Genomic DNA, 21,826 nt, shown 5'->3' with positions numbered 1-21,826 from the left:
TCGGTATTGGTAGGGGAGGGAGAGAGGAAAAACTAATTTTTTAAATGGGAAAAGTCCACAGACACCCACTGGTCAGAAGACAGTACTCTGACTGCTTCATTATCGCGGATAGACTCAGGGAGAGAAAAATGGAAGGTTGTCCAGAGAAAAGCAAAAACAATGATGAAAGGAGACTGAGACTGACTCATAATGGAGAGAACAAGGGACATAATGCATGTGGCACATGGCTGCTTTGACCCCAGGAGAAGGTGGGTGAGCAGATGGCAACATACTGGGGCAACAGACGGTCACAGCAACACAGAGGGTGTAGGTAGTCTTGCACGGTGGTGTTGAAATGAGTCGTAACCAAGGGACGTTAAGGGATTGGTATGTGGGTTGAAATCCAGGGACCCCTGAACACATGCCACCGGGGTGCACATAAGTAGCGGCCCTGGCAAGGGTTATTCCCTTTGCCTGGGATGTTCTTCCTCTTGCACTGCCATGAGTGGCTCCTTCCATAATTCATGTCCAGCTGAGGTGTGATCTGCTCAGAGAAGACTTGACCTAACAGAACGCCTCCTCCTGCCCCCTGTGGGGGTCCCTGGAGACCTCTGACCAGAACTGCACTGATTGCACAGAGCAAGATGAAATTACCTTCCTCATGAACGTTTCTGCTTCCTTAGTGTCCTACTCTGCTGCTAGGATGTCTGCCCCACAGTCTCAGGGGTCTGTCTGGCACATTTCCCATGAGATTCCGCAGGCTAATTATCCCAGTAACTGCTCACGCTCATAAGCTAAGTGCGAGACATTTCTCCATCAGCTTATGGAGGCCACGCAACCACCAGATTTTATAACTTCCTTGTTATTTTTTTTTTAAAGAAGACACTTGAGGCCCGAGAATGTGGGTGGCGTCGATGTTTCATAGCTGTCGGCGGTAGGGATGGGATTTGAACCCAGGTTCTGTAGCTTTAGCGTCAACACTCTGACCCACTGCACATAGAGCATGTACCCAATAAATACGGAATGAATAAATGAGTCCGTGCATGAGTGTAACAGGATTTGAATCCAGAACATCTGCCCATAGCAGGCAGCAAGCAACGGAGGGAGGATTCAGGATGACCCCTAAAGGACGGTCTCCAGGAATCCCCCAGCCATCATCAAACACAGAGGTGGTCCCAGGGCGGATGACCTACCTGCGTGGTACTGAAGAGAATCTCCATGCCCTGAGCTGCCAGGAAGGCCTCCCGGCCAGACTGGAGGGCGGCGATGTGCTTGAGGCAGAGCAGAAGCACACGGCGGATCGGTAGGTAGGCGCCGGCGGTGTCGTGCTGGTGCCAGTCCTGGTAGAGCCTGAGCAAGCTGGTGACGTAGCCTCTGTTCACCGCCCTGCGGCTGTTAGACTCTGAAACCAGCGGGAAAAGGAGATGTCAGTCACAGGTTCTCCTGGGGGCAGCTGCATGGCCCGCTGTCCCTCCCACAAGCTACTTCTTAATTATAAAGGGAATAATAACAACTTTCCAGTGGAGAAAACTGGCAGATGTCACCTTAATTGAGTGATCAAAGCCAACGTCACCAGATACGGTGATGCACTGAGAAAGACACGGCATCGCTTCGATGCTATTCCTCCCCAAAATACATAATCTAAATTTAACCAGGACGACAACCAGCAAACCCCAGATGAGGGACACACTACAAAATATCTGATCTGTACTTTTCAAAAGCATCAAGGTCATGAAAGGCAAAAAACAAAAATAGATTGAGACATTGAGCTAAAGAAGACCAAAAGACACGACACTTAAGAACAATTCATAATTATAATTTAGATCCTGGGACAGAAAGCGTATTTTTTTCTCTTGCTACAAAAGGCAATCGGTAAAATTTGAATAAGGTCTGTAGATGAACGAATAGTGCGGTATCGATGTATGTTAGATTTTGATAAACTGGTTATGTAAGAAAGTACCATTTTTAAAGGAAATTCAGAACTGGAGTATGGATATGTCTGTAATTGTGAAATAGTTCAAAAACAAATGATACTAGTGTGTGCGGGAGAGAAGGAAGGAGGAAGAGAGAATGGGAGGGAGAGAGAGAGAGATTTCCACCATCCCATTTACTTTCCCAAAATCTCAGTGGACTAAGGATATCGTCATTGGGTTGAGCAAACTGTGAGGTTTAGGTTGGGAAGGAGAAGACACTGAGGGAGACGTCACATCTGAAAGGCTGTCATGTGTAAGAGATTCATTGGGTGTTTTTCCTAAAGAGAATGGGAGCCAGTTTACACATAATCAAGTGTATGACGCAGTCCAAGAAAGGAATTCCTCACAGCCAAGGTTATCCAGTAAGAGGACGGACTCGATGTGGTACCGAGCAACGAGGCACTGAAATGTTCAGGTGGAGATGAAATCCACCCAGCAGAAACGCGGTATGGGCTTTCTGACATCTGATGGACAGCTGTAACAGAGCGTTTCTATGGTTCCCTTCACCTCTCTAATACCATGATTTCCCTTTCTTAGTTGAATGATCCTGTTTGGTCAGGATCCCGTGAGACCCATCTTATGGGGTAAGTGGATGATTTCCTGAATTTCCAGAGACATAGTTTCAATTCTCTTTGGAGAAACACAGGGGGGAAGAACAGCCAAGGTACCTCTTTCAGCGGTGAACATCTGCCCCTCTTCATGCTAAACTCATCAGGCCACAGGGTTGGTGGTGATAAGTGTACCTGGCCAGATCTATCCAGGAGATGCCTGGTCATCTCCACTCCTGTACACGCTAACTGCTGATTTTCAGGCACAAGTGCTCAGGTCTTGCGGCTTTTCCCTCTCACTACTGCATTTCTCCACTATCCCAACTGTTCGCCCTGGTTTATGAGACAATACATGCTTCTGGCAGCCTGTGTTTGGGCGAGATCCCCTGAGCTGTAATTGGATAAGCACAAATTTCAGCTCAAAGTCAGATTTTCCCCTCAGACCGTGTAAGTGCACATGAGTGAAAAAATAACATGCAAATTCAGTGCTTTATGCCAGAAGGGTTTTCTCATAATATTAATGAATTTTATTTTTTTTTCCTGCTTGTTTATCAAATTCTAAATTGTCAGGCTTGGCTGAGCCCCAGTGAGATTTCTGACCCATTTCTGCAGTTGGTTTTACTTTTTTTAACATTTCATTCAGCCATGACCCTGAACTGAGAGTGATGAGCTTTATTCACTCGGTGATATGTTTGTGGAAGCTTTAAATTGCCTTCATCACCTCCTTTAATGAATTATTCTTTTGTATAGAAAATATATCTTTTCTTGGCTGGTCCCAGCCACAAAGCACGAGAGGTTGCTGCCTACCCAATATCTGATGTTTAAAAGAAAATTGAGGATTAAGTAGAAGGGATGAAAGAATTGCCTGCTGAAAAGATACCAGAATGGCAAAAAAAAAAAAAAATGGCAGTGCACAGGGGCCCCATGGGCAGTGGGAGGTTAAGGACGTTTGTCTTTTATCTATTTAAGGGTAAGAAACTGATAATGTGCTATCCTGATGACCATCTTACTTTTGGGGTGGGGGCGGAGGATAATGGGGAAAAAATCTTTAATTGTCTGAGAGAAAAATCCCTTATCAAATTCCAATGATTTTTTTCACAATTTCCTGTTAATCCTCAAGAAGCTGTCATGTTTACTAACATCTAAAACAGCTACACCTCCTTCCCCCCCCGCTGACCCCACATCAGTCAATCTTCCCCTGAGAATGGCTTGGGGAGTTTTGCAAAAGTCAATACGTATCTAAAACCCTACAAGAAAAGATCCATCAAACTAAAGAAGAGCAAATGTGGAGAAGAGCCAAAGAGTGACATGAGGGTCACTGGCATCGGCGACTCACAGGAGTTCTAGAAGCCTGGAGAGAAACACACCACTTCTCCGAGGGAACCCAAATAGCGAGGAACAAATGTGGGGTTTCATTGTTTGGGGTGAGCTCAGGGATTGGGGGCAGAAGAGGACAGGTCCCCCAACCCTCTTCAAAACAGACCAGCTGCACTTTAGTTGGCTTACAAAGATGGCTTCCTCCTAAGATTTTCTTGGGGGAAAAAAATATTCCTGTTCCTTAATTTAAAAAAAAAAAAAAAAAAGTTTTTTTTTTTTTTTAAATTCCTAAGTAGATTGGTTTATCTTAAAGTAGTTGGAGGATGGAGGTGGGGTGGACACAGAGGAGTCTGAGGGTCCTCAAAGCCTCTCCTCCAGCCCCTCCCCCACCTTACAGGTGCCCTGGGCGCCCCACCTCCCTCAGCCCCTCCCTGGAGGCCTCCTGCTGTAGGTCTCATCTGGCCAGTTTTCCGTTGGCAAATCCATGAATTTATCCTTGTCCGCCCTCTGACTGACCCCCTTATATTCTACTTCTCCCTCTCTCTCTGGATTATATCCTCCCAGGGTCTTATCTGTAGCTCCTTCTCAGTCTGAAATGTGATGTAGGGATACCCTTCGTTTTACCCAGGTATTTCCTCACTAGGCTTCAATGTTTTTCTTTAGTGCAGACGCCACTGATGCTGTACCTTTTAATACTCGGGTTTAAAAAAAAAAAGGAAATGAAGAAAACTAACAGGGACTATGCCGAGATATCAACACTACTTATGGGGGACAAAGATACTGATGATCTTATTTGCTTTAGAATTTTTAGATGGAAGACTTTTTTTGTTTTTGTAGCTTTTATTCCCCACATATTCTACAATGAACTCTGACTCAGTGAAGCGGAAAAGCTGGGAACCTGCCACCACATAAGGAGCTGGACGCTCTAGCGGCCATAGGTGTAGGAATGACATACACAGGTTAGCACAGACCTCTGAGCGGGTGTTCACCAGACTCAGATGCTTGCAGGGCCGGCTCCATGGGCAGACCCTGCAGCTGGCAGCTTCCTCCGTGGAGCCCTTGCACGTGGACCCAACCTCTACCTCCTTCTAGCTGGGTGCCCTTGAGCATGTGACTTCACAGCCCTATCGCTCAGCCTTTCTCTGAAAAACAAAAGTTGGAAGAGTCCCTTCCCTCATGGAGTTGCTGAGAAAATTAAATGAGATAGTATATATAAAGCAGACAGCTCGATCTCTGGCACATAATAAGCAGTACCTGGTGCTTAGTATAATTGCGTCACCATCACGATATACATCCTCTACAGAGGGGGCCAAAAAACAAAATGTACACATGTTTTAAGAAAGGAAAAAAACTGTATTAAAATTGTAATACTCAATATATGCTGATAACAAACAATGAATACAAGTCACGTGTGACTTCTGCAGTGACAAGAGGTGCTCAGAGTGGTTCCCATCAGCGTCCAGACACTTCTGATGATGGTGAGCTACTGCCTGAGCAACGGTGACCAAAGTGTCCACTTGTAAACATGTTTTTGGCACCCCCGGTATTTATCATTCCAACCTCCCCCCATTATGATGGAACACAAAGTACCCAGCGATCAGATACAAACATATTCCTTTCTCCAGCCTCCTGCAAGAACAAAAGGTCCAGCGTCACACAGCTGTTGATCTGAAGTTTGGCTCTACCCCTTCCCAGCTATGTAACCTTGGTTAAGTTACTTAGTCATTCCGAACTATACTTCCTCAATCTGTAAATATTAAGGCAAGATTTAAAGCAAAGAAAGATAAAGCTAATTAAGCATCAGCCTTACTAGTCCCTTATAAGGAATAAATGCATATCCTAACACCTGGCACAAAGTATGTGCTCAATAATTCCCTTCCCCAGAGCATGACATCCAAACGCCACTTTCCTTTCGCCAGTGAGAGGAACCCAAGGGCTTTGGAGAGAAGCACTGCCTCAATCATCTTACATGATCGTCTCGTGGACCTCACGCAAAGGCTTTCAGATACGCATTCCGTCCCTGCTTTAACAAGTGAGGAGAAGTTCAACAACCTATTTACGTTCATAGAGCTTCTGCATGACATGTCTAGGATTCCAACGGAGTCTCCGCCTGCCTCCAAAGCTGACATCCGCATCGTTATCCCCAAAACTCTTCATGCTGGTTAGTACACTTGACCCTTTTTTGCACCGAGGAAGACCTTCAACTGTTATCACAAGAATGAGCTTCTTGAGAGAGGTTTCTGAATGGCTAATGGAGATCAAGCCGGTGGAACTCGCAAAGCCTGGGGGACGTGAGGGGAGTGGCTGTCGCCGAGCTTTCACTTGGCTCAGTCCTTCCGCCCAACCCCTCTCTTCCATCTTCTCTGCTCTCTCCCAGACCCCTAACTTGTGGTGAGAGTTTTATTTTTAATAGGAAACTTGAGAAGGTTTGAGGACCCGATGAATGGCCTATGGTTCTTCGGGTCACTGGAGGAGACGTATGGGAGCCTTCCAGACACCCAGCCGGTGACTTCACGAGGCCAGCTCAGACATTAGCCCCCACACAAGTGCAATCCCACTGAGAAGGACAAAGGGCCTCACTCTCACTCACTTCCTCCCCCAGCAGCTGTAGGACTGCCTTGCTCACAAAAGAGGAGCTGCGATATATGGACTGAAACATAACTAATCTTCACGTCATTGGTAACGGAAATTATACTCAGTATTAGCTCAAGTAAGAGTCACGATATGGAATCAGTTTGTCGGTATTTTGGTTATTGTAGAATAGCAGCATTTCAGAACACTTGGGCATAAAGTAAATTTTGGTGTCAAGCAAATCTTATTTCCCCATTGACAGCCTTCATAAAATTAAAGACACTTTTCCTAAGCTCCAGAGATAGTGGCTGAGAAGGCTGAGAGACCATCCTTCACGGCACTGGTTTAAATCGAGACGCACCTACTGTTCCTTTTTTTTAAAATCACCAACTCCTTCTAATACCTTACAACCCCAAACCACAGGAATTCCTCCACTCTTAGGAGTCCATCGGGGGCCTCTTCCACTGCACACGCCAGCTCTTCCCCTAGTTCTCAGGCTGTACCATGTCTAAGAAAGGGCCTTAGGCTGCAACGCTCCAAGAGGAGGGTCCACCAATGGTGACACACGCCAGACTCCAACCTCCCCGATTCGATAGCCTGCATCCCGTATGATGACTCCATCTCATCTCGCACTTTATCAATTCTAAGGCATATATTTTTCAGATTTTAGCCTTTCCAAAATTAAGATGCTTCCTTACCGACGATGGTTTTTCGATTGTAACTGGCAGTATTTTTTTCTTCCACTCTCAGTGGCACATTAAAAAATGGTACACCTGACAGTCAATGACATTTTAGATTTGAAGAAAGAGGATGAATTTTTCAATAGTGTTAGTTTGAATATTCTCTAAAACAAGTTGGTTCCCAGCAAGAGGTGATCACTGAAGAGGTTTGTTTCCCGCGTGCAGATAAGCAGAGACACTTTGGGCTGAAAGTCAGACCCTGCTGTGGCTGGGCACACAGTAAATTACCAACTACAGCCATGCTCGTTCACCCAAAACCCAAAGCAAAACCATTAATTCAATCAACAAATACCTATGTAGCAACTAGTATGTGCAAATGGGTGCCAAGTACTATTGTAGGCACTGGGGATACAGCAGGAAATGAGACAGACACTGTCTTGGCTATTAGGGGGCTTGCATTCCCACGGGGGAGCTGGGGAGATACAGATCCAAATAGGGACACACACACAAAGGGAAAAGAATTAGGTAATTTCACATAGTGGTAAACGCTTCAGGGAGAACAGTGAGGCCACAGTGCCTATGTGGGGCCACTACTTTAGATTTGGTGGTCAGGGGAGACCCTTTGGGGAGAGGGCATTGGGTTTGAGACCTACATGACAGGAAGGAATCGGGATGTGGAGTTCTGGAGACAGAAAATTCTAGAAATCTCAAGAGTACAAGTGGAAAAGCCCAGCCTTGGTGAGTGCAAATCACAAAACGTGAGGGAGCTGAGGCCAGGTAAATAAGCTGAGAGCAGCAGAGCACTGACGCAAAGGGTAGGTGTCCGAATGCATGACCCCCACCACTTTGACAGACGTCAGAGTGTATCATGCAAAAGCGGGGGAATATGTATGTCAGGCTGAGATTTTCTCACTCTCCTTTTTGTTACATGTTTTTGGCATCTCTGTAAGAAAGCCTTTGGACATGATCAACTTTGCCTGGACCCAAATTGTCCCAGGAGTTTTCCTATCCATCCAGACTCTTGGTAGGGAAAAAGGCGTTTGCTAAGCCCCAAGACAAGCCATGACCCCTTCTGGATCCCTGTAAAAAACCTACCACCTGGTGCCACTCTGTCGTTTCCATGGTCAGCTCATCTGAAGAGGACATGCAAAGAGGAAAGCCAGGATTTGCACCCGGAAGGAGAAAAACAGAGCCCTTCCCTACCTGCCTTTCTCTTTCAATTGACACGTGAGACACTTGTCTGTGGGTGGCATCGCCTGCTTCGGGCCAGAGCACAGACAAGCCATGTGGACCGCAGAAAACGGTCTGCACGCTGTGGCGAATGTCACAGGCGGATGGGTTCATGCTGCATCGTGCCTCCAGACCTTGAGCGTTCGTTCGCCTCTGCGCCCCTGGCCTGCTGCCATGTCGTCCAACAGCATAACACTGTACAATCACAGAGCCACGAGCCTGTGTGTCCTCGTTTTAGCTCCTCTCTCTCGTGCCTCTGGCAGCCCTCTGTCCTACCACCTGGACGGTGCCAGTAACAGCCTCTTACGTGGTTCCTATGCCCCCTTCTCCTTCCCATTCCAACATCTTATTAAAGCACAAGTCAGGGGCTGTCCTCCCCGACTCAAAACATGTAATGGCTTCAGAGAAATGAGAAGTTCTGAGGGTGCCAAGAGGGGTGTGGTGTTCTCTGGGCCTCACTGTATGGGGGGGCAGTGGTGGTCATGCTGTGTGTGCCCCCGACATTGAAGGGGGTGCTCCAGGAGAGGCTGGGCAGGGTCTCGAACCCCCACTGCCACCAGAGCAAGTTCAGTAACATCTGCTTACATGCAATGGCTCTGCAAAGGACTTCATTTACAAATTAACACTGTTTTACTTCTGTTTTTAAAAAAAGGAAAAACCTTGAAACCCTCTGCTAGTGAAATGAAGGGATGGGTTTTAATGCCAACTGACCCAGCACGTATTACACAGTCTTGTGCAAATCAACCAACCTCTGAGCCTCAGTGTTTTCTCTGGAAAACAGTTTTCCAAGCTTGCACTGCTCTCTTGACATTTGGGGCTGGATATTATTTCTTGACGTGGGGGCGGGGGGAGAGGGCTGTCCCACACATTGTGGCATGTTTAGCAGCATCCTGGCCTCCACCCAGCAGATGCCAGGAGCACCCCCACTCCTGCAGATGTGGCAACCAAAACTGTCTCCAGGCCTTGCTAAACGGTCCTGCAGCAGCAAAATCGCTCACGCTGAGAACCACTGCTGGAGAATCGTCAAACAGTTAAATTTTTACTTGTGTTGCAGGACGACCGTGAAGATTAAATGAGATAATGTACGAAAAGATGCTCTGTAAACTGCTATTATTAGGACATCCAATGTACATCTTGACATAAACAAATAACGGCACAGCCAGCCCTGAATGAGACAAGGAAGCCACTGCACCAGCAGAGCCGGAGGTGTCTGTCGTTTTGTCTCACTCTTTAAATCTTCGTGATGCTTCATCTCTGTCAGTCCATCGCCAGCCAGCCATGATGGCAGGATAAAGTTCTAAAATCTAAAACCTTCCGAGCTCAGCCATCCTGGATGTTAACCCCTGATCCCGCAGAATGAAAACAAAGTGTATGCGCGTCACCTCACCTGGCAGAGCCTGCTACCTCCATTTATTTACTTTTATGGGAAAAGCTTCAGGACAGCAGACAGACACTGAAAACAGCTAATGCATCATTCAACGCACAGGGAACATTGACGGATTGACACCGCAAGAGGCTTTATAGGACCAATTCCTGAAACTCCCGGCACGTTCAGAGTGATGGCGATAATAAAAGGAGAGTTGGTCTTTACAGAGATTTACTAGGACCCAGCACTAACCTCCATGGCGTGGGTATCACCTTGTTTGTATCTTACTAATTATCCTTGGAACACACCCTTCTCCCCGCTTTCCTGGTGAGGAAACGACAGCACAGTGGTAAGGCATATGCCCACGGTGGCCACGACTTGGACCCCCCAGCAGCCAGCTTCATGACCACTGTGCAAACACAGGCCTCGACTGTGTCTTATCCTTTCAGAGAGTAAGAGCTTTTAGCAAACACACACCACCTTCATCCAGGACCCTGAACCTCCCTGAACACATTTACTCTGTTGTCAAAGCAACAACATGGCTCACACCGACTGGCAGACAGGCAGGCCAGAGGGAAGGCCGTGGACAGAGGAGGTAAACGAGGGCCAGAGAACAAGATCACCTGGTGAAAAGACAGCCTCCTGCTTGGGTTTTAAAGAACCAGGGTCGCTCGCAATCGTATTACGGTATTTTATGTGGCCAAGTTGTGTGCCAAGCAAGAAAAACTCACCACCACCATCCACAGCTCTGTTAGACCCTCTGTGGGAATCTCTGAATGCCCTGGGCATCCCGAGTCACTGCTTTGCCATCCTGTCCATCCCACCAACCATTCTCATCCCCACTGGAAGCTGACCCTCCTGGTCTAATTAGGTTCTGTTTCACTAGGCATTTTAGTTCAAGAGACTCAAAAGTAACTTGACTTGGTCTCAAGGATGAATACATTTCGGATCTTTTTTTCTGAGTCCAACTTCACTAGCTCTTCTTAGGACCACCACCTAGCAAGAATGAGCACACGTTCAAAACACCTAAAAGATGCATCTGCCCACCTTTAAAGTGTCCTCTCGGACAAAAGACTGATCTGTGAAAGGACCCCATGAGAATAGTTATTTCAGAGGTTTTCAATCGTGATTCCTTTGAGCCCCAAGGACCTTCCGGGAAAGTGACTCGGTGTCAATCAAGAGCCAGGGAGAGGGGAGGTGGCAAGGGAAAGACACGCTGTCATTCATGGGGGGGAGGGGCTCCCGCTTTTCCCATTTCATCTGCTTTAGGTGGGTCGCTTCCTCATAACATTTCACTTTGCTAAAAAAAAGATTTTTTTCTTCTAATAAAGATTTCTCAAGCGACTCATCTTGTATAGCCCTCTCACCTTTGGAAAAGCAAACTGAAGTCGAGTACAGTGACAAAGAACTAACTGAAGGTCACACAGTCCAACAACAGAATCTGCATTTCTTGGTTCTGTATGGACGGCAGGAATCATCTTTGGAATACGAAGATTTTCTGCTTTGGATACGGTCACCCGAGTCCAAATTTTAGCTGTTCACTGACCATTTGTGGGACTTTGGGGAAATCAGTAACCTCCCCTAACTACGCCTTCCCCTTCCTCGTATGTAAAACAGGACTGTCAAGTGCCTGGCAAAAGGGGGTGCCCTGTAATTAACAGTCAGGATGAGAATTCACCGAAGGGACTCTAGTCAACAGTAATTCTCTTCCCCGTTCCTTGAGGGCTCACAGCAGACAGCTCATGGAACATATTACCAGTGGGATGGGGCATGCGTGTGGACGATGGGAAGGCAGACATTAATTTCCCTGAAATGCCATCTTTGACCTTGGCAGTGAAGGTGAGGAAGATGCAGATTAGCAGAAGGGGGAGACGCAGCCCTGGCAAAATCTGCTGGGGAAGCACTGCCCCCTCTAAGCCCTATTCAACATGCTACCATCACCAGGAATGCAACAAATTCCAGAGGTTTTTCCCACACCAGGCTCCGCTCCCCCTGCCTCCTCCCAGCTCCCTTAAATAATGGCTGAGCAAATGCCTTGGAGACCATCTTCAGCTAATTTCCTTCAAGACATGTATGCTGCTAACACTGGGAAGCACAGATAGTGTGGAATAGCAAATATGGCCAAAATTAGATTGAAATAACCTCCTGATAAACAAATTACTCACCGAAAAGAAATACTGGACTAGCGTGGCCAAGATAACTGAAAGAACAGCGCCACCACCTGGCACGAAGGGGAACTACAGGGACCCTGGCCAGTCCCTGACAGCTCACCCAACTATGGGGTCTGACAAAGGGGGCGGAAGTATCCTTTGAGCTTACGCTTTAAAAAATATTTTATGTACTTACACAAAACACAAAAAACATATTTGGCAGAGAGGTCTGAATTTTGAGCCAAGGGGGAAAAAGAACGAAAAATGTGCCAAGTTGAGCGTGGCATGACCTGACAGGAGCCTGGGGTTCTCCCCACCCGGTCCCTTCCTCTCCGTCACCCCATCATTCATCAGCCGCATCTGATGCTGAGCCTCGCGGCAGAGACGAAGGCCCTGGCACAGCCACCTGGTGTGGGGCGCCTCTCGCTGGGTGCCCTCAGATGCGCATATGGGGCGGGCCACGGAATGCTCTTTTCTAAAGAACTACTGACAGATGCTCCCGCCCCAAAAATAATCCTTCTAGGACTTAGAAAGTATTTATTTAGCTTGCTTTCTTGAGTCATTCTCTTCTTTAGGCTGGCAGGTAAACTCTGCAGTCCCCACGCTCTATGTATTACTTAAGCTTCTCAAACCTCAGTTGCTACACCTGTAAAATGGGGATTCTGATACCTCCTTGACAGGCTGCATGTATATACAGCAGCTGACACAGGAGGAACTCAAAACACAGTGGACAGATTTTGTGTTGTTATTTCAATCCCATAGTGCGATGGAGGTCTTGTGCTACTCTGCATTGCCACAACGTCGATCACAGCACTCCATCCCAGGGTGACAAATGCAAAAAAATCTATCAATATGATTGGAAGCAGATTTTTGGCTTATCACAGAAACAGACGGCACGCTTCTCCAGAAATTGTGGAGGAAGGAGAGTCATAGAGTCTAGGACACCATAATCGGATTCTTTCCGAGGACAGGAGCTGGGCTGGCTTCTATACTGGGGCCAGTAGAAAGCAAATGTATGCGGCTTAAGTCAGGAAACTGGAATCCTTCGTTAACTATCATGAATGTGTCAGCAGTTCCACTGGGCATAGCCCAATGCGAGGTTTGGGGGCCGCGGTAGGGACCTGGCCATGGGGAGGTATACCCAGTAGGAAACCTACATACATACCCTTATGTAAAAATACATGAATCCCTGATTCTATTATGGTTCATTCTTAGAAGGATAAATGTGGGGTTCTGTGATGAGGTTTGACAGGGAATGTAATGCTGAGCAGAGGTCGGGGGTTGGGAGGTGTTCAGGGAAAAGCCTCGGCAGAGATATTTGTGCTGAGACCCAAAGAAGGAGCCAGTGTTGGCTGCACAGGAAACCTTCAGAGACATGAGTGGGTCATTCCCTCGCTCTGATCCTCAGTTTCCCCAAGTGAAAACAAGGGAAGGATGGGTAAGATCAACAACTTTCTGGGATACAGGCAGCAATACTATATTATCGTCATCAAACTTGCTAAGAGACTAGATCTTCGTTTTGCCAACCACTGAGAAGAAATGATAATTATGTGAGGTGATAAAGCTGCTAATTATCGCTCCAACAGCAATCATGTCACAACATATAGCGGCATCAAATCAACACGTGTTAAATGTACACAATGCTGTGTCACAGATATAAAGAGGGCGCCAAAACAATGCATACACATTTTAAGAAAGGAAAAAACTGTATTAAACTTGTAGTAATATATGCTGATCACAAAAGATGAATACAAGTCACGTTTGACATCTGCAATGACAAGAGGTGCTCGAAGTGGTTCCCATGAGCATAATTTTAGTACAGTTTTTTTTTTTTCCTTTCTTAAAACGTCTGTACCTTTTTTTAGGCACCCTCTGTATTTTAGTTAAAAAAAAATCAATAGTTTTCAAGGGTCTCATGAGCCCTATATTTTTGTGAATGTCTGAGGCTACCTTGGAGGAGAATCAATGGAAGGTGGACAGACAGGGCTCTGAGCCATTTAAATAATTTTTTATAAAAAGACAACGTGTGAATACACTGCACTAAGCAGCCTCGCAGGTCTTTTCCAGTTGCAAGCGTCTGACTCCATGGCCCTCGTCTGGAACCAAAGCGGAAGCACGCTGCGTGGGCAGAGCCCTGGGGCCCCACACATGCGGAGGCAGGTCAGAGCCCCGAAGCCAGGACGACAGATGCCAGGTCCCGAGGGACCACAGCTGCACATTGAGTCCCATGGAGGTTGCCCTGACCCACTGCTGTTGTGCATAGTCCTAAGATCCCAGGATTCACAGCGCCTACCATCCTAAAGCATAGATGGCCATTCTGAGACCTCCTCAGAGCTCCCAGGATACCTACGGAAGTCTCAGGTGGGGCATTTCAAAAATGGCCCCTTCTTTGACATTTTAGGGTTGAACGACTCTCTGGCCCCCAGGCTCTCCTATCACTGCACTGCTGCTTGCCAGGCCACAGCACACGGGGAGCATGGGGGTGTCTGCACACAGTCAGGCTCTAGGCACCAGAAGACTGTCCCGTCCTCTACTCCTGTAGCAGCAGGCGGTCAGCTGTCCCCACGAGCCAGCCAGACAGAGCATTCACCAAAAAGATCCATGAGCAGTCTCGTCTCCCTGCCCAACTTCACAGTGGCTCTCCTGCGTCTCTCCCTCTCTCCTTCCTTCTCTACCTCCCTTCCGTTGCTGGCTTACTTTCCTATGCCTAACACTCTCTCCTTGCCTCAACTCCTGCAAACTTCCAGACGCCTTTAAATGCTAACTCTTAAGGAGAATGGTCTGACATCAACCCATTGTCCTCTTCTTAAGATTTAGGGCCTGAGCCAGGAGGTGTTTCCTTGTTGCTAGAACGTGACCTGGACACCTGAGCAGCAAGGTGGACATCGAGGCATTATTTGAAGACGCATCGTGGGGCCCACACAAATCAGGCACAATCGCATTGCTGCGTGCTCACGCCACTGCCACTTCCAGGGCTGCAATTTTTCAAAACTGCATTTATACTTAATGCTCGTGGAAGGAAGGGGTGTTAGGGAGTGAAAAGAAAGGGGGGCGGGAGGTGGAGGGGACCATGATAAAATGAGGAGGAAAAAGAAAAAGGAAAAAGCAGTAGAGATAGAAAATACGAGAGAGAAAAGCAGAGGGGAGGCAGATAGTAAGAGGCAAAGCGACCAAGGACAATAGGTTGTTTTGATTTGTTAGAGAACAGAATTGCTTGCAATAGAAGAAGCATTATTTCTTAATCAGAGCTGTATTTTGGGTAATAAAAAGCTCAAGTTTTTGCAAGGTAAAGCATAAAAGGGCAAAACTTTCAATACAGGAAAATTGAAGGAGGATTTGTGCGTGCGTGAGTGGAGAGGAAGGGAACAATGCAGTGAAAGGTATGGGGTTTGGATGAATTAGAACAGTCTAACCCATGTGCATGCAAAGAAGGGCCCCTGACTGAGCAAGGATTTCTAATTGTCAGGATCCCACATTGCGGAGACAACTGGAAAAGAGGTGTAGGACCTCCGGTCTTATTTGGCCTGCTATTATTGCTTAGGAAGGGAAAGAGGCGAGCGACAGATGTCTGGGTTCATTTCCCTCTTGCTGCCATCTACCCATCCTATAGCGGCTTCTCACACAGTAGCTACTTGACAGAAGAGAGAGCTGAGGCAAAGTAACCAAATCGCCCCAATGCAACCCAGGGGCCCCTTCCCTTTCTTTTTGTTATCACAGTGGGTGGGCTGCAAGGCTCCCAGACCCCTCAGTCCTGCTTTTCATGTTACTGGTGGGGACTGCCTCCAGCCACTGACTAATTGACCTGTTGACCTCATATTCCCAAATTCAGCCAAGTTCACTGTCACAGGAACACTGACTGCCCCTAAGGTCATAGACATGCCCTTCTTCTCATTTTGACTGGGGAGTGCTCTCCTTTGGTGATGCAATTAGAGATCGGCTCCAGTGGCCAACTTTCATGATGACAAGTAAGCATCAGGGCCGCTTAACCACCAGCTACAAGGACGGCGCATTTAGAAGCTACACGTTCACAGAAACATGCCCAGATATTGGTGCCAGACGGTGAGGTTCTGGATGTTAGACAGAAAGCGACTTCCTACATTTCGGTCAGCTGACATGAAGTCACCTGGGATCCAAATTGACCTTCTGTGTGAGGTCTTAATTATACATGAAGACAAGAGAAAGCGACGAGGGAGTCCCACGGTACTCAGCTGGCCTGCAGCAACCCCAGACGCCGTGAACTGGTACCATCTATACCCAGCCCTCCAAGCCACGGAACACTGAGTTAGGCTGGTACAGAGAGGTGTGCTGTTACTGCTGCCCGCCAAATCCATGGCACACTTTGCTATTTAAACATAGCCCTCTTTCCTGCTGAGCTCAAATATGATCTCAGAATCCTCTACCCATGCATGGGTGCTGTACTTGTATGAAATGCATTCCTTCTTCTGTTCTAAGAGCCTCTCGATCCCTAGAACCCCCTCCCCTCCCAAGCAACCTCTGCTTGTGCATGAGTCTCCCATCAGCATTCTCCCCTCTTTTGAACCTCGAGGAATCACACCAAAGCTGGGGAACGGAAGGCCAATTATGCAAGAAGGGCATTCATTTCTATGAAATACCAATGAAGGCATTTGGGGAGGGGTCATTTGAAATCTTGACTGGGCATCAGCTCATGTGTGTGGTCCAATACACATCAGGGTTTCAGCAGGAGGCCACTCTGACCTCCTATCAGTAGCTCGGGACAATTTTGGTTCATTGCGACTAGTATCTGGTGAGTCAAAGACAGGGATCCTGAAGGCATAGTACAGCCCTCAACAACTAAGAATTACCCAAAATGCAATAGTGTCAAGGCCAAGAAACCCTGATACGCATTAAGGCTGAGTGGTAGAAAGAACGGCAGAGAAGCTGTCATCCAACTCTCTCGTGTTGTAAAGAACCCAAGACCCAGACAAAGGTCTGTATGGACCGCTGAGCAGAACTAGCAAAGAACCCTATATATCCCTCTAATGAGACAACAGTACCTGTGTATATAACACAGGTGCTATTATATATGTAACTCTAACACTCTATTAGAGTTAAATACAGATTAGAACTACAAATGTCCAGGTCACTGGCTCTACGCATGGGTGCTAGGGTTCAGGTAGGAGGTCGGCAATGCTGCCATTTTTACACATTCATTCATTTAAAAGGTCAGTCCACAGACATTTACCTCAGGCTTCTTACTGTGCTGAGGGAAGCAACCCAGTTATCGGCAAAGACGACCCTTGCCCACAAAAGCTTACAGTCGCCTAGGAGGGATGGACAACAGCACTTTCAATAGAGTGTAATTGATGCTGAGATGGGAGGGCCTGTGAGCAGAGAGGGGCATCCAGCCAGTCTTGGTAGCCTGGGCAAGTGTTTTCAGAGGAAATGGCATCTGAGCTGAACTCGGACAGGAGAGGAGGAGGTAGAAACTCTAAGAGCCGAGCCCCTAGCACAGCAGAGGCTCAGTTTGCTGAGCATGGCCCGTGTGTTGAAAACCTGGCTAAATGTTTTCAGCCCGCATTACCGCTATTTGCACTGGCTGTTGGTTTCTCCTGAGCCCATGCATCATGTTTCAGATGGAAAGAGTTACTAACTGGCATGTGACTGCTTCCACACTTTTACACATGGTAGGTCCATTGTAAATGAGGACACTCAGCCCCTAAGCTTATGGGCTGCAAGAGGGAGGGAGGGAGGGAGGGAGGGAGGGAGGGAATGTGTGTTTGTGTGTGTGTGAGAGAGAGAGAGAGAGAGCGCGAGAGAGAGACAGACAGACAGACAGACAGACAGCCCTTTTCAGTTCTCAGGACTCTCCTCCCATGAAACATAACAGACTCTACCGCCAAGCCTGGGCTCGTGGGTACAGGAAAAATTTACTTTCCCAAGGCACGACATTCAAGGGCTAGCTTCCCCTGCCATTCCCAGCACCTTTGCTTCCTGGAGTCCAAGACTTCCCTCACCTGGCTGCATCTAACACCTGGAGTTATAACCTGGAGCAACAAGTGAGCAGGTACACATGGGAGCCGAGATGCCACACCTGAGATCAGCCCACCCTCAGGGCTGAGCCCTTCTCCCCTGTGACCCCCAGGTAACACTTGCATATCCCGTCTTATGTCAAGGGCTTCTTTCCTCTTTACTTCCCGCCTGCTCTAAGCACCCTCTCTCTACTTGCAGGTCAGAAAGCTGTGGAAAGACTTGTGTATTGCCTCAAGTTCCAATAAACCAAATGAACTCAACTTCCTTCCCCCCGTCCTGCCTCCTTCAGTCCACAACAGGCAGCTCTGTGTGACACGGGTCTTTCTCTGCCCTCCGAGTTGACAGAGATGTGTGGCTGGGGGGAGAAGGTGTTTTTATCTCTTGTTTATTTATTTATAAGTTTTATTAAAGTTCACCTCTTACCCACAGGCCTCGGGCTCCCTACAGACAAACAAATATCACCATTGAAGCAGCTGGTTTCCAAGCTGCCAAATTAAAATAGATGAAGAGGTAAGGAGGGGGGAATGAAAACATTAAGCTAAGACTTCTTCTCTCCCAAGTGCACAGTATCTCCTATTATACTGCACACAAGAAACTGACTCCCAACGTAATTAGACTTGGGCTACTAGGCAAGGGGAAAAAATCCTCAAATTATTCAGACCCCCCCCCCCAAGCTATTCTTGTGCAATTACTCAGGTAACTGAGAAAAGAGACAACTTTTTAATGTAAATTTGTTATTGGCATCTACACTGTCCAAGCAAGTCCCAAAGCCTCACCTGCCCAAGAATACAGAGGCGTAGGCAAAGCTGGGGACCAAACCCAAGAATCCTGCTTCTCACCCTCTGTCATAACCTTTTTCTCTATAAGCCAATCCCCCGGGAATCTGGGGAATGGATCAACAGTCACTACAGGCTGCCAGTCCTGTAAGAAGGCGGTAGAAAGTTCTTCAGGTCTGCAGTCAATACCACTACTCCCTTTAGAGTCAACTGCCTTAATGGCATGACACCCACGCACGCCCACACAAAGAGCTCTCAACACGCTCTTTGCAGCCCTGTGCTTGGAAAAGGCTTCACATTCTCCATCTCACCCCAAAGAGCCCAGGATAGCTCGATTGCCCTCCAGGTTGGAAAGGAGTCCTGGAGACAGAAAAGCATCCTTCACTGAACCCAGAGGGGAAAGAAAGAACCACTTTTCAAAAGAAGTGCTTACTGGATTTCAGCAGTGCTGCCAGAAGTTCCGTGGCTGCCCTGGGGAAAGAGAAAGAAAAGTGAAAAAGGCAACGTTCAATGGTCTTTTTGTCAGTGCATGGATCCCGCAGCCCGTGTGTTCGTGGCTGCCACCTAACAGCCCCATTATTAACGCGGTAGCAGGCTTTCTATTGATTCTACTGCTGGCCATTCAAAAAGCGTAAATGCAGGACTCGCATTGAGTGAAGGGTCCGTCTTGCAAATGGGTCCCAGGCGTCCTCTCTGCTGCTGAAAATCTCTTCCTTCCCTCTCTTGCTTCCCACTTTCCACCAACTTCTCTACCCTGAGCATCTCCTTTTTCTGCTGCTCCTACCAGCCAGAGTTCTTGATTTATCCCTGGAAATCCCAGCGACTCTGGAGGATGGGGTGTGTGTGTGTGTGTGTGTGTGTGTGTGTGTGTGTGTGTGTGTGAAGGTACGTCGCCTTTCTCAGTTCTCAAGGCTCTCTTCCCCTGGAACATCACAGCCTCTCTGGCCAAGCCCAGGCTGGCAATACAGGGAAGGGTGTGACGTGGAGGCTTAAGGAGAGCAGCTGGGTCGTGAAAACGTCTTGACACGCCCTGCCCTTGGGGACACGCTGGAACACGTTCACAGCCTGGACAGCAAGTCTGCTTCCTCAGGGTGGAAAATGGGTATGTCGTGTTTTTCCTCACTAATCGTTATCTTCCACGGAGGACATTCACAGCTTTTGCAACCAGGACAGGCACACAGAATGAAAATGCGTTTGGACCGTATCATGGACGGGCTACTTCATTTATCCTTCCCAACCACCTTTCCCTCTAATCAACTTTCCGCACCTTCAACCCCACTCTTGTAACCCCGCCAGGTGGGGCAGCTGTGACCTTACGGAGGAACATACGGAAGGGGTTGCCGGGCATCCAAGGCCGTATGGGAAAACCCAAGAGCCACACTGCATAGGGCCTGGCTCGGGCTGGAGCAAAATGAAAGTCAGTAGTTTGGGGAAAAGCAGAGTAGAAGAATGAAGTGCACGGAAGGGGCTAGCTGGGGAAACAGCAACCACAGACGCATGAACAGAAAGAACGAGGATGAGCCAAGCCAGGTACCTCGCCCCGTCCTAGATCACAGGCCAGGTCTGTAAGGGCGACCATGCAGCTCTGATTTGCGTGCACTTCTGTTCTGAGTTCACGTGAGTTATCCGTCAGATAAGAGTTCTGTGAGGGACAGACTAGTGGTGGGGAGGGACAGGCAGCAGGACCGCCCGTTAGGAGGATCTGAAGGGACAAGGCCTCCAACCGAAAGAGTGGCAAGGAGCAAGAAGAGAGAAGATGGGTTGATGGGAAGTTTCAGCCTTGCTGCTCCCCAAACCTGCTTTGCATTTCCTGGGGACCAAACAGAAATGCAGACTCTCAAGCCCATCTCTCGCCTGCTGGATCGGAACCTTTATTCTAACAGCTAACCCATGTGCACACTAATGTTTGAGAACCACTGTTTTCGAAGACAGCCTCAACATGACATGGTTCCTCTTTGATGCTGAGAGGAAAATCCAAGGTGACTCCCAGGCCTCAACCCTCCAGAAAGTACCTACAAGCATGATGAACACAACAAAGAGATAGAAATCCAATCCGTGAGAACACGTGGCAGGAAACACACAGTAAGTGACGTACTAGTCCAAGAGGGGCAGCCCATACCTCAGTGACCAGACAAGGTTTCTGTCTTTCCAGTCTCCTCCTTGGGGACCAACCTGTAACGCAGCATAGGGCAGGCACATTTAGAGCAACGATGGATAGAAGGTTTGAGGCCGTACCCAGTATTCTAAAGGGCTCACATTCAATGCTGCGAGTAGTAAGAAGCCATTCGATTTTTTGATCAAGATGGGTAGGCAGTGGGGTGTTACCAAGGACAGAAAAACAAGATGAAGATTGTAAGGGAAGAATTAACAAGACCAGATGACAGGCTAGTTATGGAGGACATAGGAAAGAAAAAGGTCACTGATGCCCTGAAATTCTGAGCCAGGGCAAATGGGAGCACACGAAAGCCACTAACAGACTGAGGGACACTGAGAAACTTAGAGAAGATAATGATTTTGATGTGGGACAAGCTGAGCTCAAGAGGATGGGGATAAAGCTACATGGAACCATCCAGAATGCTACTGACGAGAATTCTGGCGAGCATCCAGAGTTGGGTAGTTAGACTGATGAGTCACTACGGCAACAATAGCTGTAGTCCTGGGAACAGGTGATACCGGGAGGTAATTCTGTCAAGAGCAGAACGGAGGGCCGGCCCAGGAAAGCATCTGCAGAAGGGGGAAGGAAACCTCTGAATGACTCAGAGAATATGCACTTAGGGAAATAGGGGGAGACCTGCACGGAGGGAGAGGGCTCGGTTTTGAAACTGAAAGTTGCTAGATTTTCGAGGCACAGCGTTTTTCAGACTGCAGGTTGTGACCCAATAGAGAGTTGTAAAATAAATGTAATAGGTATTGACTAGTTTGTTAATAGAATACATTGGAATGGAACAGAGTACATTAGAGCCATGTCATGTAGCAAAGATTAGTGGAGTTCTGAGTAAGTTTTATTGTCATGCACCTACACACATATGTGTGCCTACTGGGAATGTGATGTAAATGTTTTCCTTAAAAGATAGCTAGTAAAGGTGTTGTTTCAAGTGTAGCATCCATATAAGGTCTGAACAAGAACAAACATCTGGAAACAACTAATGAACTAATAAACAAATAGAAACTATTTGATGTCCCACATGGTACATGATCCAAGCCCTGGGCAGTCACGTGAATGTCGCCAGGAGGCTCTTTATTTT

At 47.6% G+C, this 21,826-nt stretch overlaps 1 protein-coding gene across 1 annotated transcript in view; it reads right to left on the bottom strand.

Moving 5' to 3' along the window:
* The window catches only part of AGBL1 (AGBL carboxypeptidase 1), a 583,728-nt gene that overhangs the window by 475,128 nt on the left and 86,774 nt on the right, over positions 1-21,826 (bottom strand). Inside the window, exons 6-7 of the mRNA XM_019726713.2 lie at positions 19,015-19,052; positions 1,173-1,381 (exon numbers count right to left, since the gene is read on the bottom strand). Of these exons, the coding sequence (XP_019582272.2) occupies positions 1,173-1,381; positions 19,015-19,052 (247 nt within the window). The remainder of the gene's footprint in view (positions 1-1,172; positions 1,382-19,014; positions 19,053-21,826) is intronic.

Source organism: Rhinolophus sinicus, linkage group LG13, assembly GCF_036562045.2.
Source record: "Rhinolophus sinicus isolate RSC01 linkage group LG13, ASM3656204v1, whole genome shotgun sequence".
NCBI classification, from domain to species: Eukaryota; Metazoa; Chordata; class Mammalia; order Chiroptera; family Rhinolophidae; genus Rhinolophus; species Rhinolophus sinicus.
The sequence above is the reverse complement of the archived record's forward strand: the minus strand, read 5'-3'. Positions and strand labels throughout refer to the sequence as shown.